Raw genomic sequence first — 14,056 nt, 5'->3', positions numbered from 1 at the left:
GTCAAATGTAAAACATGAAACACACTAAGAAAAAGTGTATTATAAATGGAGTGTTGATAAGAGGGAAAGGCAGAAAGAAAACTAGGAAGAGGAAGACCAAGGATAGAATGTCTAGATGCAGTTACGAAGAAGAGACCTTATCAAAGTATAAAACAGCTCTCCCAAAGGAGAGAAAAGTTTTAAAATTTCCATGTTGTCCATCGATCTATGGTTGAGGTGAGAAAGATGATGATGCATGGAGCAAAATTGCCAAATTAAAACCGCGTAGAAATGTGTGTTGAGAAAGGAAGCTACGTCACAGGGTTAAGATTACCGAGAGAAGGGCCAATCATAAACATTGTGGTTGTATCCAGCTTGCTTCAAGTGAGTTTTGTGGTGGACAAACACCGTGTACGTGTGTTTTCTCGGGATTTCATTCATTTCTCATTATCACAGTCTCCTTTAACCTAGGGGCCGCGGTGGCTCAGTGGTAGAGCGTTCACCTCTGGTGCTTGGGGTTCCGGGTTCGATCCCAGCCCCTGCCAAGTGAACCTTGTGGTGGACAAACACCGTGTGCGTGAGTTTTCTCGGGGTTCTCCCGTTTCCTCCCAGTTTCTTCATTCCACCATTTCATTCATTACTGATCATCACAGTCTCCTTTAGCCTAACCGGCATAACCGTGGGACGTAAAATAGATATTTAATTTCATTTCATTGTGGTGGTAGTTACAAGTGGAGGTTTTCAGTAGAAAGATGCAACAACGATATCCTTGTAACACATATTCAGAAGTGTTTATCAACCAAGGTGAATGAAGCATAGTGGACACCTCAGCGAAGTATTCACGACATGGCACCAGGGTTCTCGAAATGTCAGTTCGTTTTTGAAGTTGATCCGATTATGTTAAAAAGGTTTGTGCACTATCTTTGGGACATGCGTACGCATATTTTGATGTAGTAGCCTTTAACTTTTCGGAAAGGGAGATGATCATAGGTATCGATAAAATTTGCACAATATTCTTAAATTAGTACTATTACGATACAGAAGACCAATAGACCCCCTGTTTTAAAAGGATATTTACACCACTGTGTGCCTCCGACTCGAAGTATTGGAGAAAAAATTGGCTAATGGTTACTAGGGAAGTAATTTGAAATGGGAACTTTTTTTTTTCCACACACAGCTTTACTACACGATATAATGAGTCGTGGAATAACCTCTGGAAGTGCTGGACTGTAATGATGTTCAACGTCCTCGTAACAGTTTTCTGGATGCTGGAAACTTAAGAAGCAGCCCTTCAGTTCTGCTTTTTATTTAAAAAAAAAAAAAAAAAAAAAAGTAATCAAAGGAGGACTTGACAGGCAAATATGCAGGATGTAGTAACACATTTTCGAGCCAAAAATTCACAAACATGGTGCACTCTTCCGAAATTCTGGTTCTTTAAGGAGCACAAAACATGCACATAGCTTCCGTTTCTTTAACTTCTTCATTATTATTTGGCGAATAGTCTCCTTATTTGCTTCCAGGAGATCTCATGTTACTGTGAGACTTGCGTTTCAATCGTTCAAAATGATAACTCAAACTTTATCAATAGCTCTCTCTTGGCTGTATGTTTAGCATATGCGTCTTCGTAGCAGAAGACCAGGGTTCGATTACAACAGGTAGCTTAAGGGGTTCGGATCCCCCCATAAAGCTGTAGGTTTACGTCCCATTTAGTCTCGATGCTGAAATGTATGGTAAGCACTAATCCAGTCTGAACTGTATCAACATCTTGTTCTGAAAAATCTGCTTAAACGTACTGAATGTATGGAAAGGTATGGCAGCAAGAAAGGCAATTGTACCTGGAAAACTTTTTAAGCATCACAAATACCGGGAGTTTAGAAAGGAACTATACCGTACTTTATTTTCCATAAATCACTTTACACAACTGAAATTAACTCTAAGCTAAACTCTAATGTCATGGAAGTTATAAGAGATTCTGGAAGTGATCCCCTTGCACTTGAAGACACAGTTGCACACTTTTCTGCATGTTCTTGAAGACATTGTGCAGAACATCGGGAGTGATGTTCCGAATGTGGCACTGCATTGTTACTTTCTGAACATCCGGTATTTCTGATGAAGTTCCTGTAAATGGACTTCCCTTCTTCCACTCGAGCTTCCCTTCTCAATGCAAATTTCCATGTCATAGAAATTCTCCACTTTGTAAAAATCTCCAAATGACTACCCAAATTTTATCACAAGTAATACCAGGAAATTTAAATACGTAAGCAAAAGTATTTTATATGTTATTCCAGATTAACATTAATAGAGCAAATAAAATTAACATCCATCAATGTAGCTAATATGTTTAACTCGATTCCTAAACGATTCTGATTCGATTCTTTTCATAAAATCCGCGTTGCAATGTGGAAAGGATAAAATTTCGGATATGGTTATTTATGAAGTCACTCAATTATTAGTGGTATGCCCCTCCTCCCATTTTCTTTCATCTTTTTTAGAGAAAAAAGATTTGCAAGTGGGTCATTCTATGTGAAATCAACCGAGCCCAAAATTTCATAGTGTCAGATTTCGATTAAATTTGGTGCACATGTAGGCCCCTATGAGAGATAATCATGCACCAAATTCTACCCCTGTACCCAATGTACTTTCAGAGTATAAAGTGATAAAAAAAAAAAAAAAAAGAAAACATATTTGATGTTTTTTGTGGAATCTTGTTAACTTCAATTGGTCATATCTCTCATAAATATTGGACTACAGAGAAAAATAATATACCACTTGAAGAGGAAAGAATAGGCTACAAGATATATCAGTAACATTTATTTGAAAATCAAATATTTTCCGTAAATCCGGGAAAATTTTGGATCAGTGATATCTCAAATTGCCCATTTGATTTCCTTGAAATTGGGTATCCAGGTACCTCCATATGTTCGTATAAGTGTGCCAAATGTTAACTTGGGCCAAGAATGGGTCTGGAGTCTACAATGATTTTCGTGTGACCATGTCGGGAGAGAGACTTGGGAATGCCTATATCTTCAGCTTCTTTTTCTGAATTGGTGACGCACCAAGTACCTGAAAGCTCTGGTTCAATACGTCAGTTGTTGCGTCAGGTGATATGAAAGGCTGATTAGGATTTGCACTAAGAGATTGTCCATCGGACGATTCTTGGTCATCACTTGCCTGTACGTCAGCTGCTCTGGAACGGCGTCTACTTAATTCCTTCCTGCACTTGTTGCACACCTTGTTCAGACTGAGCTTTGAGTTGTGGAGCCAGTTTTGCCATTCACGCTTTCACCGGGCGAAGTTTAACCCTCACTTTACTGCTATGACTGACAAATGGATTGGCACAGTAGAGGGTGGCAATGCTAACAGTGGGATCTCATAAGCAGCTTTTGAATGCACGTAGTTATAGGTAACGCTGCAACTGGATCACGGGACTGTCCACTTCTGACACGCGAAAATATGCTGTATAGTCACTGTGATCTCACTAGCTATGCCTGAACACTATATAGATACTTCCAGCTAGACTTGTTGTCCAGTCTAGAGCTAAGAGCTTACTTGCATGTAGTGTCAATGTCCTGCTTTAATACAGGTAACGGACCTTCCAGAATGCTCACATATTTAGGTCAGTGCAATGTACTACGATTGATAATGGAATGTTTCAAAGATCCCCACAGGATTACTGAATTACAGATTGCATCAGGAAAACATTACTGCTAGGTCAGTTACGCCTTACTTCACCAGTACTGTCAAATTGGCAAGTTGCCACATTGGCAACCCAGGTCTCTCTCCCGACATGATCACACGAAAATCATTGTAGACTCCAGGCCCATTCTTGGCCCAAGTTGACATTTGCCATACTTGTACCGGACATTTAGGGGATACCTTGATACCCAATTTCAAGGAAAGCAAATGGACGTTTTCTGATATATCACTGATCAAAAATCCCGGGATTTCCCGAAAATGATATTTGATTTTCAAATAAATGTTCCTGACATATCTTATAGCCTATTCTTTCTTCTTCAAAATGGTATATTATTTTTCTCTCTAGCTCAGTATTTACGGGAGATATAACCAATTGAAGCTAACAAGGTTCTACGAAAATTGTCCATTTTTTTTCACCCTGTACTCTGACACTACAGGGAATACAGGGCTAATATTTGGTGCATGATCATCTCTCATAGAGGCGTAGATATACACCAAGTTTCATCGAAATCTGAGGATACGAGTTTTTTGAAAATTTGGTTTTCACATGGAATGGATCAAATACAGGAATGTTTGGCTATGCGCGGTTCATTATTTATTTATTTATTTATTTGCGTCAGTAATGTCTGAGCCGGCTTGTATCCAAAATTTTGCAGTAGGACAAACTTTAATTCATTAGATACCTTAGTATTTAGTAAGGAAGACAGTGACTTGATGGAATTCATTTCTGATTCCAATAACATTCACAGTAAAATAAAATTTACCATTGACAGAAATGAACAATAGCAAAAGTTTCCTACACTTGCAGATATACAGATCAAATAATAAGATCCACATTACAGTTTATAGAAAGCCCACGGCATGCGACTATTTTTTTTTGGGGGGAGGGGAGGAGGTGGGGATTCTGCTTATTTCTAAAATCATTCATTTATTCGCTTCATGTGTAGATACAGATAGTGAGAAGACAACACAGGTTATAAAGCAAGGAAATCCAAGATCAATATTTTACTGACCCATTATTTCTACCTAGAAGATTTATCAGAAATATAGTTCTTCGAGCAAACAGAAATAAGCGTTGATGATGGCGAAAATTTATCCTGAAACGTCTACTATTGCATTGTTACCCGGGTGCTATAAATGAGTGGTGTTGAACTCCCGTTCTTTGCTGCTGGTATTCTTGAACATTAACCACAAAAAACAACGAAGATAGCAAATCTAAATGAATAGTTCCAAATAAATTAGAACAACATGATATGCTAAGGTTATACTCCTTCCACGAAATCTTTTTAAAGTAACGTGTACACACCATTCGGTTTTATTATTATTATTATTATTATTCATACAGCCTACGCATGGGCATCTGTTTATTTTAACCCATTATTGAAAATGGCAAATTTATCAAAAGGAGCTAATTTCTGTATATGTCTTTATCAAATTTTATAAACTTAAGTGATACAAATAGATAAATATTTGCTACAGTTTTTAAGTGCTTGTGGTAATGTTATTTTGTTTATTTCAGTAAAATTCCTGGAAGTGATAAAGCCGTTCTGTAGTATTCTACCAGAAATAGCAAAACCTGAAAGAAAGGTAAGTTAACTAACCTAATATGATGTGTACTTATATCCAAGCACTATATTAATTTAGTATACTAACAAGGAAGGGTCACGCAGTGGCTCCGCTAAGATCCAAACGAGACAATTGTGTTTGCATTTGATATGTTATAACTAGATGAATACCAAAGTTATACGTGCCACCGGGCGGAATATCGTGAGTTACAACATATTTTGTAATGTAAGAAATACAAAAAAATACCTGGCAGAATAGTTTGAACAAAGTCATTTGTTCGGAAACGGTTGAGTAAGTGGAAAACTCGGTCAACACGTATCCCATCATTTTCAACGACAAATTTTTAGGGGTAAAAAAACTTTGTCCAAGGGTCCCCCACAGGGTCCCAGACTGTGTCCAACTCAAAATTTTCAAATGGCAAGGGGGGTTAAGTAGCACATCATTTGAAAACTGTTGTAAAATGAAAGAAAATGCAGTAAGTCTCAACTCTCTACAACAACCCTGTGCAAAATGGCGACGGGTCAAAGTGTAAACAAAAACTTAATTGAAAAGTCCATGGTCACCCATATAAATCGAAAACTGTGAGACAAATGTGAAAATTGGAAACGAAGTGTGGCATAATTTTCAAACTATTTGGTCTAGGAATTAATTCGTGCGGTTGGTACGCACACATTGAAGCTGTAGTACAAACACAAAATACATAAATACCTTAAGAAAAATATTGTCCATCGCTAGCCACCACTTTCGCCCATCTGTCAGGCAATGTACGGATTCCGTGGCGAAAGAAGTCCTCATCCTTGGAAGCGATCCAGTCAGAGACCCATGTTTCGATATCTTCTGAAGAAGTAAACCGCTGTCCAATCAAATCGTTGTTCATGCAATCGAACAAGTAGTAGTCCGAAGGAGCAACGTCTGGTGAATACGGCGGGTGGGGTAAAACTTCCCATCCGACATTTTCTAAATAGGTTTTGACCGGTTTTGCGACATGTGGGCGAGCGTTATCATGTTGAACAATAAGTTTATCATGTCTGTTCTCCCATTCTGGTCGTGTTCTGGCCAGAGCTTGCTTCAAACGCATTAATTGTCGTCGATAACGTTCTCCATTCATAGTTTCACCCGGTTGCAGCAGCTCATAGTACACCACACCTTTCATATCCCACCATATGCACAGCATAATCTTTGCACAGTGAATATCTCGTTTTGGTTGTGATGGACCTGGTTCACCTGGTTTCACCCAGGCCTTTTTTCGTTTAGGGTTCTCGTAATGGATCCACTTCTCATCACCCGTAATAATTCGATGCAGAAACCCCTTTCTGCTCTGTCGTTGAAGCAGCAATTCGCAAATGGTTTTTCGTCTTTCAACGTCTCTGTCTTTCAATTCATGTGGAACCCAATGTGACATCTTTTGAATCATTCCCATGGCTTTCAAGCGTTTGGAGACTGTTGTTTGATCAACGCCTAATGCTGCTGCAAGTTGTTCCTGCGTTTGACACGAATCCTGCTCGAGCAATGCTGTCAATTCTTCGTCTTGAAATTTTTTTGGCTGTCCAGCTCGCTCTTGGTCTGCCAAGCCGAAATCACCACTTCTAAACCGTGCAAACCACTTCTGACACGTTCGCTCAGCTAGAGCATGGTCACCATACACTTCCACCAAAATACGATGACTTTCAGTCGCACTTTTCTGCATGTTAAAGTAATGCAGCAGGACACCCCGCAAAAACACTTTATCAGGCACAAATTGCGCCATGTTCACTTAACTACAAACTGGTGTTGTTGACGCTTTAATCCACTGCCCTATACTACGAACGATACGCGATGACAGGGGTTTGCAACACATGTGTGGATACACGGAACTGTGGGACGCTCCGTTCGTTGCGCCATCTCTTGTCCACCCGCACGAATTAATTCCTAGACCAAATACAACGATTTAAGTGAAAACTAGTCCCATGGTCCCCACATGGTCCCAGGTGGGGTCCACCTAAAAAGTTTCAAATGGCAAGAGGGGTAGCATATCGTTTGAAAACTCTTGTTAAGTGAAAGGAGATGGAGCACGTCTCGACTTTCTACGACAACCCTGTCCAAAATTACGGCGGGTCAAAATGTAAACAAAAGCTTAATTGAAAATCTATTGTCACCTTGAATGCAAGGTGGCAGCTTAAAACCTATATCGAAAGGATAAGCATACCAAACTGCTGAAGCTAGTAAAACCAAATTTGGCATTAATGTTGATTAGTAGGTGACGAAAATATGCGAAATGTTCAAAAACGCGACATCTTGAGTTCAAAATGCCGCACCATGTATCGAACGCATGTCCAGCTCACACCACTGGTGCTGGAGAAGCGAAATGTGATATTTACGTTTATGGTTAATAGTAGATATCCACAAAATATCAAAGAATATAATCTCTAATCCAATATGGCTGCCAGTGTGAAAAATGAGTTTGTATATAAATGTTATTTTCTGGAATGCTGTGACCAAACCAACGAAGTTTGACGCAACTAGGTGTACTGAAATGACTTACATATGGATTGGTAATACTCGCCAATCTTGCAAATGATTTTATATATATATTTGGTATTGCTTTAAGTAGTGCGATCAAACCAACGAATGACACACAAATGTAACCATCGCGAATACGTTACAATAGAGCACCCAATCTACTGGTACAGCAAGTCCTTTATGCATGAACTACGTATGACAAAATTAGAAAAATACCCGAAGGTATTCAACTTTTGTTTAGCAGTATGAATAGGAAGTCAGAGTTGTGTGTTCATCGCATATTCGTTATATTCAAGTAAATGACATTGAGAGAACCGTGACAAACGTTCATTAAGAACAAAACATATATGTGTTGTTACCGAATAAAATAATAGTTGAAGTGAATCGAAATTCAATTGTTCTTTAGTTTTCCTATTGTTTCTAAATACATAATAGAGAAAAATTGAGATTTAGTTTTGTACTGTTATGAATGACATAGGTTTTAAGCGGCCATCTTGGGTTCAAGGCGGCCATAGTTTTTCAATTAAGCTTTTGTTTATATTTTGACCCGCCGCAATTTTGGACAGGGTTGTCGTAGAAAGTCGAGACTTGCTCTATCTACTTTCATTTAACAAGATCTTTCAAACGATGTGCTACCTCTCTTGCCATTTGAAACTTTTTAGTTGGACCCCACTGGGACCCTGTGGGGACCCTGGGACTAGACGTTTAGCTTAAATTGTTGTATTTTGAAAATAATGCCACACTTCGTTTCCTATTTTCACATTTGTATCACCGTTTCCGATTTATATGGGTGACCATGGACTTTTCAATTAAGTTTTTGTTTACATTTTGACCCGTCGCCATTTTGCACAGGAGTATCATAGAGAGTCGAGACTTGTTGCAGTTTCTTTCATTTTACAACAGCTTTCAAATGATGTGCTACTTAACCCCTCTTGCTATTGAAAATTTTGAATTGGACCCCGTCTGGGACCCTGCGAGGACCCTGGGGCAGACTTTTTTTTATCCAAAAAAGCGTGCCCTTGAAAATGATGGGATACATATTGTCCGAGTTTTCCATTTACCCAACCGTTTCCGAACAAATGACGGTTCAAACTATTCTGCCAGCTTTTTGTAGCTTTTATATTACAGAATATGTTGTAACTCACGACATTCCGCCCGGTGGCACGTATAACTTTGGGATTCGTCTAGTTATAACATATCAAATACAAACACAATTGTCTCGTTCGGATCTCAGCGGAGCCACTGCGTGACCCTTCCTTGTAAGTTGTGCAATTATTGTAATTTGTAAACCCTTTTGTAATTACAGGTAGAGATGTAATGCAAAAATTATTGGTGAGTATAAGCTCTGTAATACTAATAGAGCATATGGGACACAATGTAATTTTAATTATCTACTAACCTAAATAATATTACTTCTGGTTTTTTTTTTTTTTTTTTTTTTCGAATGCCATGTTTGGACACTCGTTCTCATTGTCAAGGTTTGGCTCGTTGCTTTTTTTTGAAGCCTTTATATACTAGTATTTTAACAGTTACGTAACAGACGATAAATTGTAGAGTATATTTATCTGTACTTGTAGTTGAATTGATTTTAGTTTAGCGTCCCTTTCAACAGCGAGGCTAAATGATACGTGGGCCTACAACTTAACGTCGAATCCAAACAGCATGAGCTCCCGCCGGGAATCGAACCCGGGTCTCCCACGCCAAAGGCACGTACGCTAACCGCTTAGCCACGAGGGAGCTCATCTGTACTTGTAGTTTGTCTACCTGTTCCAGTAGATATGTTAAAACATTTTATTAACATTTAGGTTTAAATCATGCTTAAACTACTCGCTGAGCAAAACAATAAGTTTATTGTTAAAAAAAATATTAACGTGTAACAGTTTCACCAACTATCTACTTGGCTTCATCAGACACTATGAATACACAGGTAGTGACAGATGTTATATATAAAGAACAGCGAAAAAACTCTGAATACTGATTGGTTACCATAGGCTACAACAGCCAATCCTCTTTCACCAGAAACCAAAATATAAAACAGAAACAAAACTCGCTATTTCCCTTTCCCCCCTGTTTGTACTATATACATTCATATCTTATAACTAGACCTAATCTAATTTACAAAATAATTTTACAGATAACTCTTAAATATGAAAACCAAATAAATAAATAAATAATACTAAATAGATAAATACTAAATTTACAAACATAAATTAAACTTGTACAATTAATATATTTAATCTTTAAGGCTTCTTAATAATATACCCCACTGCTCAACTTTAAGTCCAGTTCATAACTCTATCGCATTCTATTTCAATAAATTCGCTTCTTTCCATTTTGACATAGCGTTATGTCCTTTTGGCCCAGCACTTTCACTTCACTCCAATTGATTGAATGTCCCGTGTCTCTTATATGCTTGTAGGCTGTATTTATCTCTTTCCCGTTTCCCCAATATAGCATATATCACACTCACTGCACTGCATCTTATATAATACTCCATCTTTCTCCATCATTCTTTCTCTTTTTGTTCGCTTCTCCCTTAATATCTTTAGTAACCTCTTGTTTCCGTTTCTGTATATGGAAATACTTCTAATCTTCAACATTCCTTTCATGACCTCTTTTCCCCCTACTCTCTATCCCCACCATATTTTCCTTTACTCTTTTTCTTCTTCCAGTCTTATTCCGTTTTCTTCTTTGCTTCCTCCTTTCTGTCTGTACCTTAGTTTCCGTTTTTCGTATTCGTTTCCCTCTACTTGTTCATGCAAGGCCTCTATCCCCTCCTCTGCTTTTCTTGTCACTGTTCACCTGCCTAATTGTTTTCTCCATGTTACTAATAAAGTTTTTCGTCGAATAGTCCACATCACTTCTAGCATGGCAGTAGTTTCCCGACGCACAACTTTTCTGGTACCGTTCCGTGTGTCTTTCCTTCCTTCTTCCCTCTCATCATGTCTAAGAACACTAATGCCTAATCATTTTCCACTTCCATCTCCAATTCTATGCCTTTTTCTTTATCTTCAATCTCTTTCATAAATTTCTGTGAAAAGAACAAAGTTGAATTACAGACATCTTTATGAAGCCTGTGGTCTTCAATTAGTGTCTAACAGTCGATGGCAACAGAATTGGTTGTCAAAATTACTTCAGGAAGGCCCCATAGCAGAACATGCCGCAATCTGCAATGTGATCGCGGAAAATTTGCCGCGCCTGTGCAGAAAAACTGCCAGAGGAAATAAAATAGTCAACAAAAAAGTATAAAAACGTGTCTGTTATGTATAGATGTCTTAAATGCACGGACGACTCGCATTTGAACTGTTTTTCACGTCACATAAAGCATATTTTTAGCAATCACAAGTGTTTCTTCTGCTGGAGCTGATCATCTTGATTTTTTATTTTGGAATTCCTGCAGAAAATTTTTGACTTACAAAAGCTCATCGCAGAAAGACAAAGAAAGTTCTGTCATCGGGCAGGAAGGTAGAGCATATAAAATAGGTAAGTGGTCTATCTTTTGCGAGGGACGAAAAAGAGATTTTCCTATGTATTATATCCCTGTTGTAATTTACTTGTACTTTATTTTATTATATACATAAATATACAAGTACGTAAATAATGAATACTTTATCGTGTTGTTATGATATAGGTTGTTAAATTGAATGTTTAATGAAATATTTAAGAAATTACGAGGCGCATGTGAAAAGGCCGATTGGTTATTGAAAAGAGATTTTTTAGTGTTTGTTCTATAAAAGTACAACTTCGGACTGCTTTCCTGTTAGCCACGATGAAACTCAAAGCATTTTTGGTAGCGTGGTGGAGGCTTCTATAGACCCTCTATGAAGAAATCTTCCGCCTGAGTCTTCAGTTACTCGAAAACTGATGTCTTGAAAATTTCACTGTCATCGTTACGAAGTAAGCTATCTTTTCAAGTAAAGGGAAAAATTACTAGGGGCAAGGTAGGGAATATATCGAGATGATAGAAAATTCCCTTCGGAATTTTTATATTGTCTCAACAGTACGAGTAGCCGTACGTGTGTGTGGGCGTTGGCATGAATCAGAAAAATTGCAGACCGTAGCATCGAAAAGCATGGTCAAGCGGTCCCGGGTTCGATTCCCGGTGGCGGCACTCCTGGTGTAAAACTCTTTTTCAGGCCAGCAACCCTGAATGAGGTTTTCCTCATTCACACCAGGAAAATGCCGGGGTGGTTATCTAATTTATAGGTCCCAGGCCGCTTCCTTCCTTCCTTTTCTTTCCCCGGATAATGTGCTCGCCGACGGACGTCATCCCTCAAATCGTGAAGGGCTAAATGGCGTTAGATGCCGTAAGCCCAGAAATCTAAATTCTAAATCCCCCGAATGCCTTACGGTACCTTAATTTCATTCATTGCTGTTGATCCATAAATCATACAATTACTGATTGATGTCATGGGATTTTGTGTAACCGTAGTCATTTCTATTTAATGCTATTGCACGTACGCAACTGTATACTAAGGATTATCATATGTTGCAAGCACAGAATAGTAGAACAAACTTCTGCGTACCCACAGTTCGTCAGTGATGCCAGTTCCACGTTAAAAATAATCGTATTTCTTTTGACACGCGCCTCGTACATTTACTTACGTACAGACGGTAATGAGATAAGACTGTAGGATAATGAAGTATAACTCTTTCATTGTTTCTTGTATTATTAGTGCATATAATGAAGACTTGGATACATAAATACAAAGGTTAAAGTGTTCGTTTTCTTTTTTTTTTCAGATCCAGTTTAGAGAGAAAGTACTATGGACTGCTATAACTCTATTTATTTTCTTAGTATGTTGCCAGGTAAGAAAAGTTGTCATAATTTTATATTTTATCTGTATAATTCTTTGCCATAGTAGTACAATAAGTGTAGTATATTCATGTTAACGTTTAGTCCTGTCATTAAAGAAAGAAAAAAAAAACACTCCAAAAGCACTCACAATTATGCTACTGTAAACATTTTGGAAAAATATTATTGTCTTCTCATCACCATTATATTTCTGAAAGAATCTGTACTAAGAAAGGCAAGAACCTTTTGTCGAAACGTTCACAATTGGATAATTGTGGGTGCTTTTGGGGTAAGTAATTTTTTAATGAATATTAAATATGTATCCCATTAAATCAAGTAGCAATTTAGTCAAGACTTACTAACAATTTCAAAATGGAATTCTGCTTAGTTTTACCCATTAAATCCTATTCAATCCACTAAATCCAGATTTCCCAATATATATAATTTGTATCTGGTTTTGTATATGTAATATTTTTTTAATACTAGTGTGTTTCCATATATTTTAAGATTCTGCAAAAGCTAGAACAGTAGCAAACTTGTAGAACGTATCGGTTAGTACTTACAACAGACTTTCCCAGCACCCAGTTTTACTAGTTATAATGCAAACGTTTCAGTGATAGTTTTTCATTTCCAGTGCGTATTCCATAAAAATATATAATCATCAATTTATAACCGTACCAACATTGTTGAGCGAAAAAACCATACTACAACATAGTTTCAACTGAAAACAACGCCGACATCTGCTGGGCGAAAAACCATCCTACAACATACTTAAATTTCAAAACAGTTGTCAATGCCGGGATCTGATACAGTATGGCAGTGTATACCTTTTTCTGGCTGGCTCTAAGCTTAGCTAAAAGGTTAATACTACAAATTTCTCAATTATGTATCTTGAACTACTCATTTTTGACATCTAACATGTACCAACAATGCACATCATATACTTCTACTGGCAGCAATTGTGGGTCGGCCGACTGGTATTGCTGAGTTATCTAAGGCATTAGGAGTGGAATTGAAATATCTATCTGTCTTGGACTCTACTTCCACTCAGGGCACAGTGATAATGTACTTTCATCATTCGTTTCTCAGTCTCTTGTAGCCTAAAGGACAGACCCGTAGGATGATGCAGTATTCAGATACAACATAAACTTCTGATTGACCCAGCACTAAAATCCACAGTACTTCACAAATTAGTCATTAGTATCACCTCCTTTAATAATAATAATAATAATAATAATAATAATAATAATAATAATAATATAATAAAAAATCGAAAGGCAGTATCTGCAAGTAAGGAGATGGCATAGCAAATCAAGAAAACTGCTAGTGTATTCAACAGTAGAAGTTGAGGTTCCAGGTCCACAATAGTGAAAATTGAGTGAGGTTTGGAGAAATATCCCAATTTAATTGCTCAAAATGAGGTAAAAGTGTCAAAGTAGGTAGCAAATTGAACAGTTGTGATTATTTAAATATATGTTATGGTAAGATGTCCTTGTCTTGTTAAATATTCAATATGCATCG

General features: G+C 37.7%; 1 protein-coding gene across 1 annotated transcript in view; it reads left to right on the top strand.

Moving 5' to 3' along the window:
- LOC145672886 (protein transport protein Sec61 subunit alpha) overlaps positions 1-14,056 on the top strand; it is a 35,624-nt gene that overhangs the window by 4,170 nt on the left and 17,398 nt on the right. Inside the window, exons 2-3 of the mRNA XM_081742083.1 lie at positions 5,195-5,262; positions 12,484-12,549. Coding sequence (XP_081598209.1) covers positions 5,195-5,262; positions 12,484-12,549 — 134 coding nt within the window. The remainder of the gene's footprint in view (positions 1-5,194; positions 5,263-12,483; positions 12,550-14,056) is intronic.

The sequence above is a fragment of the Thermobia domestica genome, chromosome 16, assembly GCF_964235325.1.
Source record: "Thermobia domestica chromosome 16, izTheDome1.hap1.1, whole genome shotgun sequence".
Classification (NCBI taxonomy): domain Eukaryota; kingdom Metazoa; phylum Arthropoda; class Insecta; order Zygentoma; family Lepismatidae; genus Thermobia; species Thermobia domestica.
Note: the sequence above shows the minus strand (reverse complement) of the source record. Positions and strands in the feature narration are given on the sequence as shown.